Genomic DNA, 17,883 nt, shown 5'->3' with positions numbered 1-17,883 from the left:
TGGGGGGGGTGGGGGGGTTGGGGGGGGGTTTATTGGTGGGGGGGGTGGAGGGGGTTTTTGGGGGGGGTTGTTGGGGGGGGGGGTTGGAGGGGTTATTTGGGGGGGGTTGGGGGGTTTATTTGGGGGGGGTTGGAGGGGGTTGTTGGGGGGGGTGGGTGTTGGGGGGGGGGTTGGGGGGGGGTGGTATTTGGGGGGGGGGGTTGGAGGGGGTTTATTTGGGGGGGGGTGGGGGGGTTTATTTGGGGGGGGTGTTGGGGGGGTTATTGGGGGGGGGGTGGGGGGTTTATTTGGGGGGGGGGTGGAGGGGGTTTATTTGGGGGGGGGGGTTGGGGGGGTTTATTTGGGGGGGGGGGGTTGGAGGGGGTTTATTTGGGGGGGGTTGGAGGGGGGTTTATTTGGGGGGGTGGAGGGGGTTTATTTGGAGGGGGGGTTGGAGGGGGGTTATTTGGAGGGGGGGTTGGAGGGGGTTTATTTGGGGGGGGGGTGGAGGGGGTTTATTTGGGGGGGTTGGAGGGGGTTTATTGGGGGGGGGTGGAGGGGGTTTATTTCGGGGGGGGTTGGAGGGGGTTTATTTGGGGGGGTTGGAGGGCAGGCAATGATTGGCCACCGGTTTGCGGGCTGTGACCCCTGGATGAGGAAGTCGAGCAGGATCCGGGAGCGGGAGGATTTACGATAATAAAACATTAAAGAACAAACCAGTGAACCCGGAGCGCTGGGAACCGTCAGGGGTCGGTACCGGTGCCGGGGTCAGGGGTCGGTACCGGGGCTGGAGTTAGACTGACAGCTGTGAGCCGTGGGCCATTCCTGGGGCCTGAGATGTTTGGATGAGTTTGTAACCACTGCCTTTATTTGCAGAGGTCCTGGGGCTGTGGTGGAGGGTGAGCTGGTCGGTGTCTCCCGGCATCTGATCACCGACAGCAGCAACAAGAAGGTGAGCAAATGCCTGTGCACTTTGCGTGGGATCAGTCCCTGACACCTGGACACCGAATCTACAAACTCCGCTCCCCCCGCTCTGCCCACACTGGGGAGTGGAGTTTGCTGATTCCAATGTGATCCCAGTTGCCTTGTTTCTGTGTGGAAGTGGTGAGAGCCTGTCAGAACCGAGCTGTCGTCTTTGAGAAGAAATAGGAAGTTACTAGAATACTTGATTTTATTTTAGTTCCACCCTCACTCTGTCACATTAATTATCTGAACATCAACTGCCAAAACTTTTGATTTTCCAAACTAGCCAAAATGTGCTTCATATTGTCTTATTCCCAATGATTAGTCCAACAGTTACCTAATTGTGCCAGTTATGGAGAGAGAAACCTTCGAGTGAAACTTTTCTAATGTATCTTTTACTTTCTTTTGCCTTTTGAATAAAGACGACATAAGACATCATCGCTACAAACAGTAAAGGGTCAATCCATGGCCGAGATTCTCAACACTGCGAAAAGCAGGTGCCTCCTGATAGAGGGAAGACAGATCGGGCGTTGAATCATGTTGTCCGTTTGCAAGATCCGTTCTAAAAGTCAGTGACCAGGCGATGTGCACATTACTGGGGATCAGGTGACCTTCCTGCCTTGGATAGGGAATCATGAAAGAAAGAACTTGCATTTATATAGTGTCTTTCACTACGCCAGGACGACCCAAAGCACTTTACAGCCAATGAAGTACTTTTGAAGTGTAGTCACTGTTGTAATGTAGGAAAGATGGCAGCCAATTTGTGTATAGCAAGATCCCACAAACAGCTATGAAATAAGTGAACAGATAATCTTTTTAGTGATGTTGGTTGAGGGATAAATATTGGTCAGGACACTGGGGAGAACTCCCCCCTGCTCTTCTTTGAAATAGGGGCTGTGGGATTTTTTACTTCCACCTGATCTGTCGGGGGAGCGTCTGGTGTCTGGTCTAAGGACTGTAGTATCTGTCCGGGGACAGTGCGGCGCTCCCTCAGTACTGACCCTCCGACAGTGCGGCGCTCCCTCAGTACTGACCCTCTGACAGTGCGGCGCTCCCTCAGTACTGACCCTCCGACAGTGCAGCGCTCCCTCAGTACTGACCCTCCGACAGTGCGGCGCTCCCTCAGTACTGACCCTCTGACAGTGCGGCGCTCCCTCAGTACTGACCCTCCGACAGTGCAGCGCTCCCTCAGTACTGACCCTCCGACAGTGCGGCGCTCCCTCAGTACTGACCCTCCGACAGTGCGGCGCTCCCTCAGTACTGACCCTCCGACAGTGCAGCACTCCCTCAGTACTGACCCTCCGACAGTGCGGCGCTCCCTCAGTACTGACCCCCCCGACAGTGCGGCGCTCCCTCAGTACTGACCCTCCGACAGTGCAGCGCTCCCTCAGTACTGACCCCCCGACAGTGCGGCGCTCCCTCAGTACCGACCCTCCGACAGTGCAGCGCTCCCTCAGTACCGACCCTCCGACAGTGCGGCGCTCCCTCAGTACCGACCCTCCGACAGTGCGGCGCTCCCTCAGTACTGACCCTCCGACAGTGCGGCGCTCCCTCAGTACTGACCCTCCGACAGTGCGGCGCTCCCTCAGTACTGACCCCCCGACAGTGCGGCGCTCCCTCAGTACTGACCCCCCCGACAGTGCGGCGCTCCCTCAGTACTGACCCTCCGACAGTGCGGCGCTCCCTCAGTACTGACCCCCCCGACAGTGCGGCGCTCCCTCAGTACTGACCCCCCCGACAGTGCGGCGCTCCCTCAGTACTGACCCCCCCGACAGTGCAGCGCTCCCTCGGTACTGACCCTCTGACAGTGCGGCGCTCCCTCAGTACTGACCCTCCGACAGTGCGGCGCTCCCTCAGTACTGACCCTCTGACAGTGCGGCGCTCCCTCAGTACTGACCCTCCGACAGTGCAGCGCTCCCTCAGTACTGACCCTCCGACAGTGCGGCGCTCCCTCAGTACTGACCCTCCGACAGTGCGGCGCTCCCTCAGTACTGACCCTCCGACAGTGCGGCGCTCCCTCAGTACTGACCCTCCGACAGTGCGGCGCTCCCTCAGTACTGACCCTCCGACAGTGCAGCGCTCCCTCAGTACTGACCCCCCGACAGTGCAGCGCTCCCTCAGTACTGACCCTCCGACAGTGCAGCGCTCCCTCAGTACTGACCTGGGAGTGTCAGCCTGGATTTTGTGCTCAAGTCTCTGGAGTGGGACTTGACCCCACGACCTCCTGACTCCGAGGCGAGAGAGCTCCCACTGAGCAACGCCTCACACTTTATATAGAATGGGGAAAGTGGGGTGTGATACGAGCAGAGTACAAGCTTCAAACCATAAAATCTATTGTACTTATTTCATATGACACCTTAGATAGAACAAAATTTTGTAAATTTAAAATCGGCTTCAGACAGTAGTATCTGTCGGGGGAATGTCCAGTGTCTGTGGTCTGAAGACTGTAGGATCCGACGGGGGAGCGTCTGGTGTCTGGTTTGGACTGTAGGATCTGTCGGGGGAGTGTCTGGTGTCTGATTTAAGGACTGTAGGATCTGTCGGGGGAGCGTCTGGTGTCTGATTTAAGGACTGTAGGATCTGTCGGGGGAGCGTCTGATTTAAGGACTGTAGGTTCTGTAGTTTTTCTGGACCAAGCCCCAGGAATCTTTGAACACAAGCCAATCCTGTGTGGGCCAAGAATTTTATTTGTGGATTCCAATTCGATGAGGGAATGGTTTTGATTGGTGACCATGTCAAAGAAAGTGAACTTACAGATGGGTTTATTGTCTCAAATTTGACCCAATTGGAGGCGCCTCAAAAGGAAGTTTGTTAATGTCTCAAGTTTACTTGGCATGAAATCTCTTCTTGCATAAAGACATCACATCACGGTTTTCAAGATTAGATTCCAGTTTTCAACTGTCTGTGTCTGTAACTGACACTCGCTCCACACAATAGGCGAGAATTGCAAATCAGAAAGTTCACAAAAACCAGCAGATCCTCAAAGTCTTTCTGATTATTGGACTGTGTAAGAAATATGTTCTGAAGAAGGTATTTAAATTCTGTGGACTGATTAAACCTTTATTGTCTAAATATTTGTGACATTAATCTCTCACAGGGATCTGTGTTGGGCCTCAGCTATTCACTGTATTTATTAACGACTTAGATGACGGGATCGAGAGCCACATATCCAAGTTTGCCGATGACACAAAGATAGGCAGCATTGTAAGCAGTGTAGATGGAAGCATCAAATTACAGAGATATTAATAGATTAAGTGAATGGGCAAAAATGTTACAAATCGATTTCAATGTAGGCAAGTGTGAGGTCATTCACTTTGGACCTAAAAAGGATCAGAGTACTTTCTAAATGGTGAAAAGCTCGAAACAGTGGAGATCCAAAGAGACTTAGGGGTCCCTGTACATAGATCATTAAAATGTCATGGACAGGTACAGAAAATAATCAAAAAACACTAATGGAATGCTGGCCTTTATATCTAGAGGACTAGAATACAAGGGAGCAGAAGTTATGCTGCAGCTATACAAAACCCTGGTTAGACCACACCTGGAGGACTGTGTTCAGTTCTGGGCACCGCACCTTAGGAAGGATATATTGGCCTTGGAGGGAGTGCAGTGTAGATTTACTAGAATGATACCTGGACTTCAAGGGTTAAATTACGAAGCGAGATTGCACAGTAGGAACGGGAGGAGGCCATTCAGCCCCTCGAGCCTGTTCCGCCATTCAGTGAGATCATGGCTGATCTGTGACCTAACCCCTTATACTGCAATTTAGAAAATTAAGGGGTGATTTGATTGAAGTTTTCAAGATATTAAGGGCAACTGTTAGGGTAGGTAGAGAGAAGCTATTTCCATTGGTTGGGGAGTCTAGCACTGGGGACGTAGCCTAAAAATTAGAGCCAGGACTTTCAGGAGTGAAGTTAGGAAACACGCAAAGGGTGGTGGAAGTTTGGAACTCTCTTCCGCAAACGGAAGTTGATGCTAGCTCAATTGTTAATTTTAAATCTGAGATTGATATATTTTTGTTAACCAATGGTATTAATAGCTATGGGGCTAAGGCAGGTATATGGAGTTCGGCCACAGATCAGCCATGATCTCATTGAGTGGCGGAACAGGCTCGAGGGGCTGAATGGCCTACTGCTGTTTGTATGTTCCTACTGTAATCATTTGATTCTGTGCAATTACAATTCTTGTCAATAAATTCAGCTATTAATTTCCACCTGGAAGCTACAACCTGGCAGTGTGAAGTTTTCCATTTTGCAAAGTGGACACGGACACTTGATAGAAATCCAGTGCTCGACACCTGTCACGTTATCTCAATCTGTGGTCGGAGCCCGAATGAAGAATATTGGGGCAAAACCCAAATTGTAATGGACCAGCCAAATAAAGGGTGGGACAATAAAATAATAACGTACTTTCATTCTGTCTACAAAGAATGTGAAAGGGAAAGTTAAGAGAATGTTATGTTAATATGTAAGTAGCCAAACATGTATTAAAATTCTTTTCTTGAATTGCTCGTGTACTTTTCAGGATCACTACTTCATTCTGTACATTAAACCAACAAGAATCCACAAAAGAAAGTTTGATTCTCATGGGGCAGAGATAGAAGCAAACTTCAGTGATAGTGTATTCTTTCAGGAAGTATGGGGCTTATTGATGCTCTGGAGATCGTCAGCATTTGGAATTTTCCCTGCTCGAGAATTTAGTGTCAGTGAGATTCACCCCACTTTAGACTTGTGGTATGATGGGAGATTTCATTCCCTTTCAGAGGTTGGAGTTTATTCTTTAAAGACCACAAGATAATTGCAGATGTTAAAGGCCATTCAGCCCATCTTTAATTCATTCATGCAGGGAGAGGTGGGGAGTGCTGGCAGGTGGAAGGACGGGCTTTGGGGGCAGTATTGAATGATAGGGTTGCTCTTTAGTGTTGGACAGTGTTGAAGCTAAAATACTCAAAAAGAAAGAAAAACCCCAGTGAGCCAGATGTGATTTGAGGATGGTCACAAAACAAGCAGAGGTGGAAAATAGTCTATGCAGGTCCAACACCTGGAGGTAAATGTTGAGACAAATGAAGGACTGGACTGTCCTTTCCCTCAGTCTTGTCTTATGTTCTCATGTGCTGCATTGTGTGATAGAAGTGGAAGAAAAAGGACAAACAGATAAGATTTCAGTGGAAGAGCTGAAGCATTTGATAAACAAATCACAGCTGGTGAGAATCTTTCGGATGTACACACCTAATCAGAGCCTTAGTTTTTGGATTTCCGAGGGAGAGATGGACAAAATTGAGCTGGAGATTGGAGATGGACTGAAAACCGATGGGGAAGGTCCGTTTATATGTAAGTTGATGTTATGTGAATGCTGCTGGTTTTTGCTGTTGTCAATCATCTCTCCATTCACCTGCTTTCTGAAGAAAGAACTTGAATTTATATAATGCCTTTCACGTCCTAAGGATGTCCCAAAGTGCTTCACAACCAATAATTTGCCTTTGAAGAGTAGTCACTGTTGTAATGTAGGAAACGTCGCAGCCAATGTGTGCACAGCAAGATCCCACAAACAGCAATTAAATAAATGTCTGGTGAATATGTTTTTTTTATGGTTTGAAGAACTCCAATCTAAATCTTGTTTTAAAGATAGAAGGATTTTAACTTTTTCTGGGTCAATGACTGTTTTATATTGGGTCATTTAAACAGCCCAGGAATGCTGATAAGGAAAATGTTTTCAAGTATTTATTGTGAACTAACCTATCTGTTGTTTCACTGTCTGTGTAAGGGGGTATTTCCTGCAGCTGTAAATCTCACATTTATCCACGTTATACTGCATCTGCCATGTTCTTGCCCACTCACCCAACTTGTCTAAATCACATTGGAGCCTCTTTGCATCCTCCTCACAGCTCACGTTCCACCCCAGCTTTGTGTCGTCTGAAGGATGATCTTGTTTTATCTTCACATTTTCCTCCTTTCCCTGAGAGGACAGAGCAGTGGCACAGTCTTGGGTCCTTGTATCCTTTGACTGGGTGGCTCAGTGAGTGTGGCCTGGTCTGTGTGTCCTTGAGTTATGAGGTGAGGCAAGTGACCTTTCCACAAACTAAACTTGACTAACTTTTGAAGGACTAAAAGTGGAACCAAAACCCCCCAAAACTGCATGGCTGTTACTGTAGTAACCCAAGTCCTTGATTTTCAGTTACGTTGGCCAAAATGGATGCCGGTACTGTGACTAAATGCAACTTTTCAGGAGATGAAAAGTTGGGAGCTTCTTGGACTGATGAGGTATTTGGTGCAAAATCTAAAAATAAACAAGAGGCCAAAGCTAGCACACAAGAAGAAGGAGCTGATGAGGATGAATGGGTAAGATATGGATGGAGAGAGTGCCCTTCGGTCACTCCTATTGGGAAATTTATCAGATATTTTAAGGAGATGCTTAACTTAAGGATCATAAACCAATTGTAAAGGGCCATAGTCACTTGAATTGAAGCAAAGAATGCCCCACAGCCCATGAGAAGGCCAGCAAAATGACGATGCTTTGCGACTTGCTGCTAGAAGGGAATATCGGAGAAGGTGCAACAAATGCAACATTTTAGAGTTAACTTCCCCACAACTATTTTGGTCTAAAATTTTATGGCTAATCATTGAACTATTGGCCCTAAAAAGATACTGACAAGCAAAGTGCTCAATCAGATGGAGAACTCTTCTTTGGAGACATTCCATTGGTCATTAATAATTGGAGTACCAAAGTATTTGAAAGGGCTCCACAAACTGCAGCTGCGAATTTTCAGTTTAATGTAGTTACTTGGACCGGTGAGGTTTCAGTCTTTGGAGATTCTAACACTGGTGAGAAGTAGTGATTGGTCATACTGCGTGAAGTAATACATTAATTCCAATAAGGTAAGGTACTAAAGAGGAGGCTTCTGCCTTAACAATGAGATATATGTAGAAGTACTGGTATAAAGTAACTGTTAGTAATGCATAAGACTGCAACCTTTACAGTCCTGGATATCAGTGAGGGATGTCAAGAGTTAAATAGATTTAATTCCCACTGTGGACGATCGTACTGAATCCTTTTAATTCAGTTGGATTACGAAGCACATCTTGAGCCAAGTTAAGCATTATAAATAAATAAAAGCCCGGATTCAAACCGAAATCCTGATCCATTTTTCCGAGAAGGGGAAGTTTTTGGTTTTCACTTGTCTCCCTCAGTAAACGGGAAGGTTCTGCAGTAAACGGGAATCTTTACTAACTGAACCGTGGGCATTAATGAGGTGGGAGATGGGTAATTAGCTCTCACTCAGGTAAAGGTTCAAGGTTTGGAACAATGAAGGAAAACTGGCCGACTTCACCATTAAATCTCTGAAGAAATATAAGATTATTTGTAGAAGTTAGTTAGTATTAACAATAACCATTTTTATGAAATAAAGCTTTGCTGTGACCCAGACAGTCCAGTGTGTTACTTTATTATGCAAATAAATCCTGAATAAAATATTTTCATGAACCATCCACAAGCACTTAACATAACAAGAGTTGATGTAAGAGGCACTGCCTTATTATTGGGAACTTGGAGACAATCCAAATGTTTTTTGTTTTTAGAAAATCTATCATAGAATCATAGAAGTTACAACATGGAAACAGGCCCTTCGGCCCAACATGTCCATGTCGCCCAGTTTATACCACTAAGCTAGTCCCAATTGCCTGCACTTGGCCCATATCCCTCTATACCCATCTTACCCATGTAACTGTCCAAATGCTTTTTAAAAGACAAAATTGTACCCGCCTCTACTACTGCCTCTGGCAGCTCGTTCCAGACACTCACCACCCTTTGAGTGAAAAAATTGCCCCTCTGGACCCTTTTGTATCTCTCCCCTCTCACTTTAAATCTATGCCCCCTCATTATAGACTCCCCTACCTTTGGGAAAAGATTTTGACTATCTACCTTATCTATGCCCCTCATTATTTTATAGACTTCTATAAGATCACCCCTAAACCTCCTACTCTCCAGGGAAAAAAGTCTCAGTCTATCCAACCTCTCCCTATAAGTCAAACCATCAAGTCCCAGTAGCATCCTAGTAAATCTTTTCTGCACTCTTTCTAGTTTAATAATATCCTTTCTATAATAGGGTGACCAGAACTGTACACAGTATTCCAAGTGTGGCCTAACTAATGTCTTGTACAACTTCAACAAGACATCCCAACTCCTGTATTCAATGTCCTGACCAATGAAACCAAGCATGCTGAATGCCTTCTTCACCACCCTATCCACCTGTGACTCCACTTTCAAGGAGCTATGAACCTATACTCCTAGATCTCTTTGTTCTATAACTCTCCCCAACGCCCTACCATTAACGGAGTAGGTCCTGGCCCGATTCGATCTACCAAAATGCATCACCTCCCATTTATCTAAATTAAACTCCATCTGCCATTCATCGGCCCACTGGCCCAATTTATCAAGATCCCGTTGCAATCCTAGATAACCTTCTTCACTGTCCACAATGCCACCAATCTTGGTGTCATCTGCAAACTTACTAACCATGCCTCCTAAATTCTCATCCAAATCATTAATATAAATAACAAATAACAGCGGACCCAGCACCGATCCCTGAGGCACACCGCTGGACACAGGCATCCAGTTTGAAAAACAACCCTCTACAACCACCCTCTGTCTTCTGTCGTCAAGCCAATTTTGTATCCAATTGGCTACCTCACCTTGGATCCCATGAGATTTAACCTTATGTAACAACCTACCATGCGGTACCTTGTCAAATGCTTTGCTGAAGTCCATGTAGACCATGTCGACTGCACAGCCCTCATCTATCTTCTTGGTTACCCCTTCAAAAAACTCAATCAAATTCGTGAGACATGATTTTCCTCTCACAAAACCATGCTGACTGTTCCTAATTAGTCCCTGCTTCTCCAAATGCCTGTAGATCCTGTCCCTCAGAATACCCTCTAACAACTTACCCACTACAGATGTCAGGCTCACTGGTCTGTAGTTCCCAGGCTTTTCCCTGCCGCCCTTCTTAAACAAAGGCACAACATTTGCTACCCTCCAATCTTCAGGCACCTCACCTGTAGTGGTGGATGATTCAAATATCTCTGCTAGGGGACCCGCAATTTCCTCCCTAACCTCCCATAACGTCCTGGGATACATTTCATCAGGTCCCGGAGATTTATCTACCTTGATGCGTGTTAAGACTTCCAGCACCTCCCTCTCTGTAATATGTACACTCCTCAAGACATCACTATTTATTTCCCCAAGTTCCCTAACATCCATGCCTTTCTCAACCGTAAATACCGATGTGAAATATTCATTCAGGATCTCACCCATCTCTTGTGGTTCCGCACATAGATGACCTTGTTGATCCTTAAGAGGCCCTACTCTCTCCCTAGTTACCCTTTTGCCCTTTATGTATTTGTAGAAGCTCTTTGGATTCACCTTTGCCTTATCTGCCAAAGCAATCTCATATCCCCTTTTTGCCCTCCTGATTTCTCTCTTAACTCTACTCCGGCAATCTCTATACTCTTCAAGGGATCCACTTGATCCCAGCTGCCTATGCATGTCATATGCCTCCTTCTTCTTTTTGACTAGGGCCTCAATCTCCCGAGTCTTTATATTTTTGTATAAAATTTCTTATATCTGCCTCCCTTTCTGTCACTACTTCCATTATAGATTTTTGCGTCCATGTTCAAGTGTCTATTGATATCACTGTGTCAGCCAATGGGTTGGAGGCGGGGCAGTACTTACGGCAGGACTCACAGCAAACAGTCTACAGAGTCTATTTAAAGAGTCTCTACAAACTACAGCAAACAGAACACATGACCGAAGCAGAGTTACGTCTCCCAGTAAAAGCAGAGTGATTTCTCCAGCAAAATGCAGAGAGTGGAGGATAGTTACATAATACAAACTATGAGCGTAAAATCAATCCCAGTCACTTACAGCAGTGATTGACAGCTGAATTACCCAATTATCTCCATTCTGGCAGTAAATAGTGGTGTCATTATATGCAGCGATATTTATAATGGAAAATGCCTATGTCAACATGTGATGCTGTAACTCAGTGCCCTCTCCCTGTAATGCCACAACTGGTGGGAAGGCATAATCATAGAAATTTGCGGCACAGAAGGAGGCCAATCGGCCCATCGTGTCTGTGCCAGCCGAACAAGAGCTATCCAGCCTAATCCCAATTTCTAGCTCTTCGTCCGTAGCCTTGTAGGTTACGGCATTCCAGTGCATTTAAATGAGTTGAGGGTTTCTGCCTCTCCCACCCTTTCAGGCAGTGAGTTCCAGACCCCACCACCCTCTAGGTGAAAAAAATTCTCTTCAGCTCCCCTCTAATCCTTCCACCAATTACTTTAAATCTATGCTCCCTGGTTATTGTCCCTTCTGCTTAGAGAAATAGGTCCTTCCTATTCACTCTGTCTGGCCCCTCATAATTTTATACACCTCAATTAAATCTCCCCTCAGCCTCCTCTGTTTCAAGGAAAACAACCCCAGCCTATCCAATTTTTCCTCATAGCTTAAAATTCTCCAGCCCTGGCAACATCCTCGTAAATCTCCTCTGTACCCTCTCCAGTGCAAACACACCTTTCCTGTAATGTGACCATAACTGTACACAGTACTCAAGCTGTGGCCTAACCAGTGTTTTATACAGTTCCAGCATAACCTCCCTGCTCTTAGGTTCTATGCCTTGGCTAATAAAGGGAAGTATCCCGTCTGCCATTTTAACCACCTTATCTACCAGTCCTTTTTTAAAAATTTGTTCATGGGATGTGGGCGTCGCTGGCGAGGCCGGCATTTATTGCCCATCCCTAATTGCCCTTGAGCAGGTGGTGGTGAGCCGTCTTCTTGAACTGCTGCAGTCCGTGTGGTGACGGTTCTCCCACAGTGCTGTTAGGAAGGGAGTTCCAGGATTTTGACCCAGCAACGATGAAGGAACGGCGATATATTTCCAAGTCTGGATGGTGTGTGACTTGGAGGGGAACGTGCAGGTGGTGTTGTTCCCATGTGCCTGCTGCTCTTGTCCTTCTAGGTGGTAGAGGTCGCAGGTTTGGGAGGTGCTGTTGAAGAAGCCTTGGCGAGTTGCTGCAGTGCATCCTGTGGATGGTACACATTGCAGCCACTGTGCGCCGGTGGTGAAGGGAGTGAATGTTTAGGGTGGTGGATGGGGTGCCAATCAAGCGGGCTGCTTTGTCCTGGATGGTGTCGAGCTTCTTGAGTGTTGTTGGAGCTGCACTCATCCAGGCAAGTGGAGAGTATTCCATCACACTCCTGACTTGTGCCTTGCAGATGGTGGAAAGGCTTTTGGGAGTCAGGAGGTGAGTCACTCGCCGCAGAATACCCAGCCTCTGACCTGCTCTTGTAGCCACAGTATTTATATGGCTGGTCTAGTTAAGTTTCTGGTCAATGGTGACCCAGGATGTTGATGGTGGGGGATTTGGCGATGGTAATGCCGTTGAATGTCAAGGGGAGGTGGTTAGCCTCTCTCTTGGAGATGGTCATTGCCTGGCACATGTCTGGCGCGAATGTTACTTGCCACTTATCAGCCCACGCCTGGATGTTGTTCAGGTCTTGCTGCATGCGGGCATGGACTGCTTCATTATCTGAGAGGTTGCGAATGGAACTGAACACTGTGCAATCATCAGCAAACATCCCCATTTCTGACCTAATGATGGAGGGAAGGTCATTGATGAAGCAGCTAAAGATGGTTGGGCCTAGGACACTGCCCTGAGGAACTCCTGCAGCAACGCCCTGGGGCTGAGATGATTGGCCTCCAACAACCACTACCATCTTCCTTGTAGGGGGTAGTGGTGTGTGTCAGCTTCACCTCTTGACTTTTGAGCGGTTCGAATCGCTCCCACTCCCTGGGTTCTCGACCTTGGACTTATTTGGGGGTTGTGACAAAGTGCAGCAGACAACTGGTTTTGGTGCAAGAAAAACTGGGTTTATTGAAGTCACAAATGAACTTATAACATTAGGATTACACTGAGATTATACAGACCTACAAAAGTACACTTAGTTAAGAATGGGGAACACACAGCATAATGAGAGAAAATCACGCTACTAATCCCCTTCCCCTTGTCCCACCCCCAAATCCTAACTAAATTGAACTTGGAGAGGTCAGGGATCATGGTCACCAACCAGGGTTCCTTGACAGTTCGAAATCCAGCCAGGTAAGCCGGTTGCAGTTTTGGGGTACGCTCTTTGTGTCCTTTGGGGCCTGCCGTCCCCACGTGGTCCTGGTCTGTGGAATCTGCGAAGGTTCTTCAGTTGGGTGGAGTCCGCTGATGCGGTAAGACGCGGTTGTGCGTGGTCGATCTTCGTGGAGGGCTGCGGTTGCAGCCTTGTTGTCTTCGGTTGAGCCTGCCACACCGTGCCTCTCACCGTGATGTTGCCTGCGGGCCTGAGAACCTCCGGATCTCCTTCCTCCGCTCGGCTCAGCCCCCTCTCCCTGCTTAAACTCTGCTTCAACCGCTTAAAACCTGCTTACAACCTCTGCTTAAAACCTGCTCCAAAACTGCTCACCCTGCCCCTTCGAATTTTTTCGAATTTCTTATCTGAGTGCCCAATCAAGGTTAGTTCTTTGTCTGATTTCGGTGGGCTTCTTCAGGTGATTATAGTTTTTCGCCTTAACTGGTTTTGGGGCGGTTGTCTCGTTGTTTTTAATGGGCTCGCATAATGTTTATCGTTGCCTTCTTGCCCCCCTAACTAGTCTTGAACTGATGTGGAGATGCCGGTGATGGACTGGGGTTAACAATTGTAAACAATTTTACAACACCAAGTTATAGTCCAACGATTTTATTTTTAATCCCACAAGCTAGTCTTGAACTGAAAGCCATTGTATATGTGACGTCTTGATGGGCTCGCATAATTTCTCCATTGTTGCCTTCGTGCCTTAGTGATTATTTATGCAAGGTTTTGATGGGCTTTAGTTTCGTGTAAGATGAAGTCTTTCTCTGGCTTGATTGTTTTAAAGGGAAGAATGCGTATTCTGTCTCTTCTCATTGTCTGGTTTCAGGCAACAACCCACACTGCACCCAACAAGCCCGGGCATGTCCAGTCCCAGGCCCTCATGGGCCTAATCTCCTGTCTGCAGGGTTCCACATTTAACCCAGCAGTTGGGTCCTCTGCCATAAAAGTCCAAAAGTCATATCCTCGTTGATATGAAAAATTTAGGAATTTTGAGAACCCTTCATCCTTTGTGCCAGGTATGACTCCAGCCACAGGAGAGTTTTCCCCTGATTCCCATTGACTTCAATTTTACTAGGGCTCCTTGGTGCCACACTCAGTCAAATGCTGCCTTGATGTCAAGGGCAGTCACTCTCACCTCACCTCTGGAATTCAGCTCTTTTGTCCATGTTTGGACCAAGGCTGTAATGAGATCTGGAGCCGAGTGGTCCTGGCGGAACCCAAACTGAGCATCGGTGAGCAGGTTATTGGTGAGTAAGTGCCGCTTGATAGCACTGTCGACGACACCTTCCATCACTTTGCTGATGATTGAGAGTAGACTGATGGGGCAGTAATTGGCCGGATTGGATTTGTCCTGCTTTTTGTGGACAGGACATACCTGGGTAATTTTCCACATTGTCGGGTGGATGCCAGTGTTGTAGCTGTACTGGAACAGCTTGGCTAGAGGCGCAGATAGTTCTGGAGCATAAGTCTTCAGCACTACAGCCGGGATGTTGTCGGGGCCCACAGCCTTTGCTGTATCCAGTGCACTCAGCCGTTTCTTGATATCACGTGGAGTGAATCGAATTGTCTGAAGACTGGCTTTTGTGATGGTGGGGATATCGGGAGGAGGCCGAGATGGATCATCCACTCGGCACTTCTGGCTGAAGATGGTTACAGACGCTTCAGCCTTGTCTTTTGCACTCACGTGCTGGACTCCACCATCATTGAGGATGGGGATGTTTGCAGAGCCTCCTCCTCCCATTAGTTGTTTAATTGTCCACCACCATTCATGACTGGATGTGGCAGGACTGCAGAGCTTTGATCTGATCCGTTGATTGTGGAATCGCTTAGCTCTGTCTATAGCATGTTGCTTCCGCTGTTTACCATGCATATAGTCCTGAGTTGTAGCTTCACCAGGTTGGCACCTCATTTTTAGGTACGCCTGGTGCTGCTCCTGGCATGCTCTTCTACACTCCTCATTGAACCAGGGTTGATCCCCAGGCTTGTTGGTAATGGTAGAGTGAGGAATATGCCGGGCCATGAGGTTGCAGATTGTGCTGGAATACAATTCTGCTGCTGCTGATGGCCCACAGCGCCTCATGGATGCCCAGTTTTGAGCTGCTAGATCTGTTCTGAATCTATCCCATTTAGCACGGTGGTAGTGTCACACAACACGTTGGATGGTGTCCTCAGTGCGAAGACGGGACTTCATCTCCACGAGGACTGTGCGGTGGTCACTCCTACCAATACTGTCATGGACAGATGCATTTGCAACAGGTAGATTGGTGAGGACGAGGTCAAGTAAGTTTTTCCCTTGTGTTGGTTCGCTCACCACCTGCCGCAGGCCCAGTCTAGCAGCTATGTCCTTCAGGACTCGGCCAGCTCGGTCAGTAGTGGTGCTACCGAGCCACTCTTGGTGATGGACATTGAAGTCCCCCACCCAGAGTACATTCTGTGCCCTTGCTACCCTCAGTGCTTCCTCCAAGTGGTGTTCAACATGGAGGAGGACTGATTCATCAGCTGAGGGAGGACGGTAGGTGGTGATCAGCAGGAGGTTTCCTTGCCCATGTTTGACCTGATGCCATGAGATTTCATGGGGTCCAGAGTCAATGTTGAGGACTCCCAGGGCCACTCCCTCCTGACTGTATATCACTGTACCGCCACCTCTGGTGGGTCTGTCCTGCCGGTGGGACAGGACGTACCCAGGGATGGTGATGGAAGAGTCTGGGACATTGGCTGAAAGGTATGATTCTGTGAGTATGGCTATGTCAGGCTGTTGCTTGACTAGTCTGTGGGACAGCTCTCCCAATTTTGGCACAAGTCCCCAGATGTTAGTAAGGAGGACCTTGCAGGGTCGACTGGGCTTGGTGTTTTGCCGTTGTCGTGTCCGGTGCCTAGTGGTCCGATGCCGGGTGGTCCGTCCGGTTTTATTCTTATTATGACTTTTTGTAGCAAGATTTTTACAACTGAGTGTCTTGCTCGGCCATTTCAGAGGGCAATTAAGAATCAACCACATTGCTGTGGGTCTGGAGTCACATATAGGCCAGACCGGGTAAGGGCAGCAGGCTTCCTTCCCTAAAGGACATTAGTGAACCAGATGGGTTTTTACGACAATCCGGTAGTTTCATGGCCATCATTACTGATACTAGTATTTTAATTCCAGATTTTTAAAAAATTTAATTAATTGAATTTAAATTCGCCAGCTGCCGTGGCGGGATTTGAACTCATGACTCTGGATTTTGGTCCAGGCCTCTGGATTACTAGCCCAGTAACATAACCACTATGCTACCGTACCCATACATTTGCCACTGTTCTGCCCACCTGACCAGTCCATTGATATCTTCCTGCAGTCTACAGCTTTCCTCCTCACTATCAACCACGGGGCCAATTTTTGTATCATCTGCAAACTTCTTAATCATGCCCCCTACATTTAAATCTAAATCATTGCTATATACCACAAAAAGCAAGGGACCCCACTGGAAACAGCCTTCCAGTCACAAAAACACCCATCGACCATTACCCCTTGCTTCCTGCCACTGAGCCAATTTTGGATCCACTTGCCACTTTCCCTTGGGCTTTTACTTTTCTGACCAGTCTGCCATGTGGGATCTTGTCAAAAGCCTTGTTAAAATCCATGTGGACTACATCGAACTCACTAACCTCATCGACCCTCCTTGTTGTCTCCTCAAAAATTCAATCAAGTTAGTCAGACACGACTGTCCCTTAACAAATCCATGCTGACTGACCTTGATTAATCTGTGCCTTTCTAAATGACGATTAATACTGTCCCTCAATTTTTGCAATAATTTGCCCACCACCGAGGTAAGACTGACTGGCCTGTAATTACTCGGTCTATCCCTCGCTCCCTTTTTAAACAATGGTATAACGTTAGCAGTCCTCCAATCCTCCGGCCCCACGCCTGTGTCCAGGGAGGATTGGAAAATGATGGTCAGAGCCTCCGCTATTTCCTCCCTGGCTTCTCTTAACAGCCTGGGATACATTTCATCCGGGCCTGGTGATTTATCTACTTTCAAAGACACCAAACCCTTTAATATTTCCTCTCTCACTATGTTTATCCCATCCAATATTTCACACTCCTCCTCCTTAACTATAATCTCTGCATCGTCCCCCTCTTTTGTGAAGACAGACGCAAAGTATTCATTAAGAACCATTCCCACATCTTCCACCTCCACACACAGGTTACCTTTTTGGTCTCTAATAGGCCCTACTCTTTCCTTAGTTATCCTCTTGCTCTTTATGTATTTATAAAACATCTTTGGGTTTTCCTTGATTTTAATTGCCAATTTTTTTCATGCCCTCTCTTTGCTTTCCTAATTTCCTTTTTAATTTCACCCTTGCACTTTCTATACTTCTCTAGGCTTTCTGCAGTATTGAGCTCTCAGTGTCTGACATAAGCTTCCCTTTTTTGCCTTAAGTTACCCTGTATGCTCCTTGACATCCAGGGGGCTCTAGATTTGGAAGTCCCTCCCTTATTCTTTGTGGGAACATATTTGCTCTCACCCCCTTGACTGCCTCCCACTGCTCCTGCACTGATTTACCTTAAAGTAGCTGTTTCCAGTCCACTTTTGCTAAATCACATCTTAGCTTAGTAAAATTGGCCATTCCCCAGTTGAGGACTTTTACTCCTGTTCTATCTTTGTCCTTTTCTATAACTACACTAAATCTAACTGAATTATGATCACTACCACCAAAATAGTACCCTTTGCACCTGCCCACCTAAGTCCAGAACTGCTCCCTCTCTTGTTGGGCTTGCTATGTACTGGCTAAAAA

The 17,883-nt window shown here is 47.1% G+C and overlaps 1 protein-coding gene across 1 annotated transcript; it reads left to right on the top strand.

Annotated features, from left to right (window-relative positions):
* Nucleotides 1–595: 595 nt before the first annotated feature.
* arpin (actin related protein 2/3 complex inhibitor) lies at nucleotides 596–8,357 on the top strand. Its single transcript, XM_067971124.1, has 6 exons — nucleotides 596–609; nucleotides 641–738; nucleotides 858–931; nucleotides 5,467–5,733; nucleotides 6,011–6,272; nucleotides 7,117–8,357. Exons 1-6 carry the CDS (start codon nucleotides 596–598, stop codon nucleotides 7,380–7,382), a joined length of 981 nt encoding a protein of 326 aa, XP_067827225.1. The 3' UTR covers nucleotides 7,383–8,357.
* The last annotated feature ends 9,526 nt before the right edge of the window (nucleotides 8,358–17,883 follow it).

This window comes from Heptranchias perlo, chromosome 34 (assembly GCF_035084215.1).
Source record: "Heptranchias perlo isolate sHepPer1 chromosome 34, sHepPer1.hap1, whole genome shotgun sequence".
Lineage (NCBI taxonomy): Eukaryota > Metazoa > Chordata > Chondrichthyes > Hexanchiformes > Hexanchidae > Heptranchias > Heptranchias perlo.
This window is presented reverse-complemented; position numbering and strand designations above follow the sequence as displayed.

Excerpts from the sequence above, each read along its gene's own strand:
- arpin (XM_067971124.1), top strand. Across the intron at positions 5,734-6,010 it reads TTTATTCTTTAAAGACCACA|GACTGGACTGTCCTTTCCCT; the intron begins AGATAATTGCAG and ends AGACAAATGAAG. Across the intron at positions 6,273-7,116 it reads TGGGGAAGGTCCGTTTATAT|TTACGTTGGCCAAAATGGAT; the intron begins GTAAGTTGATGT and ends CTTGATTTTCAG.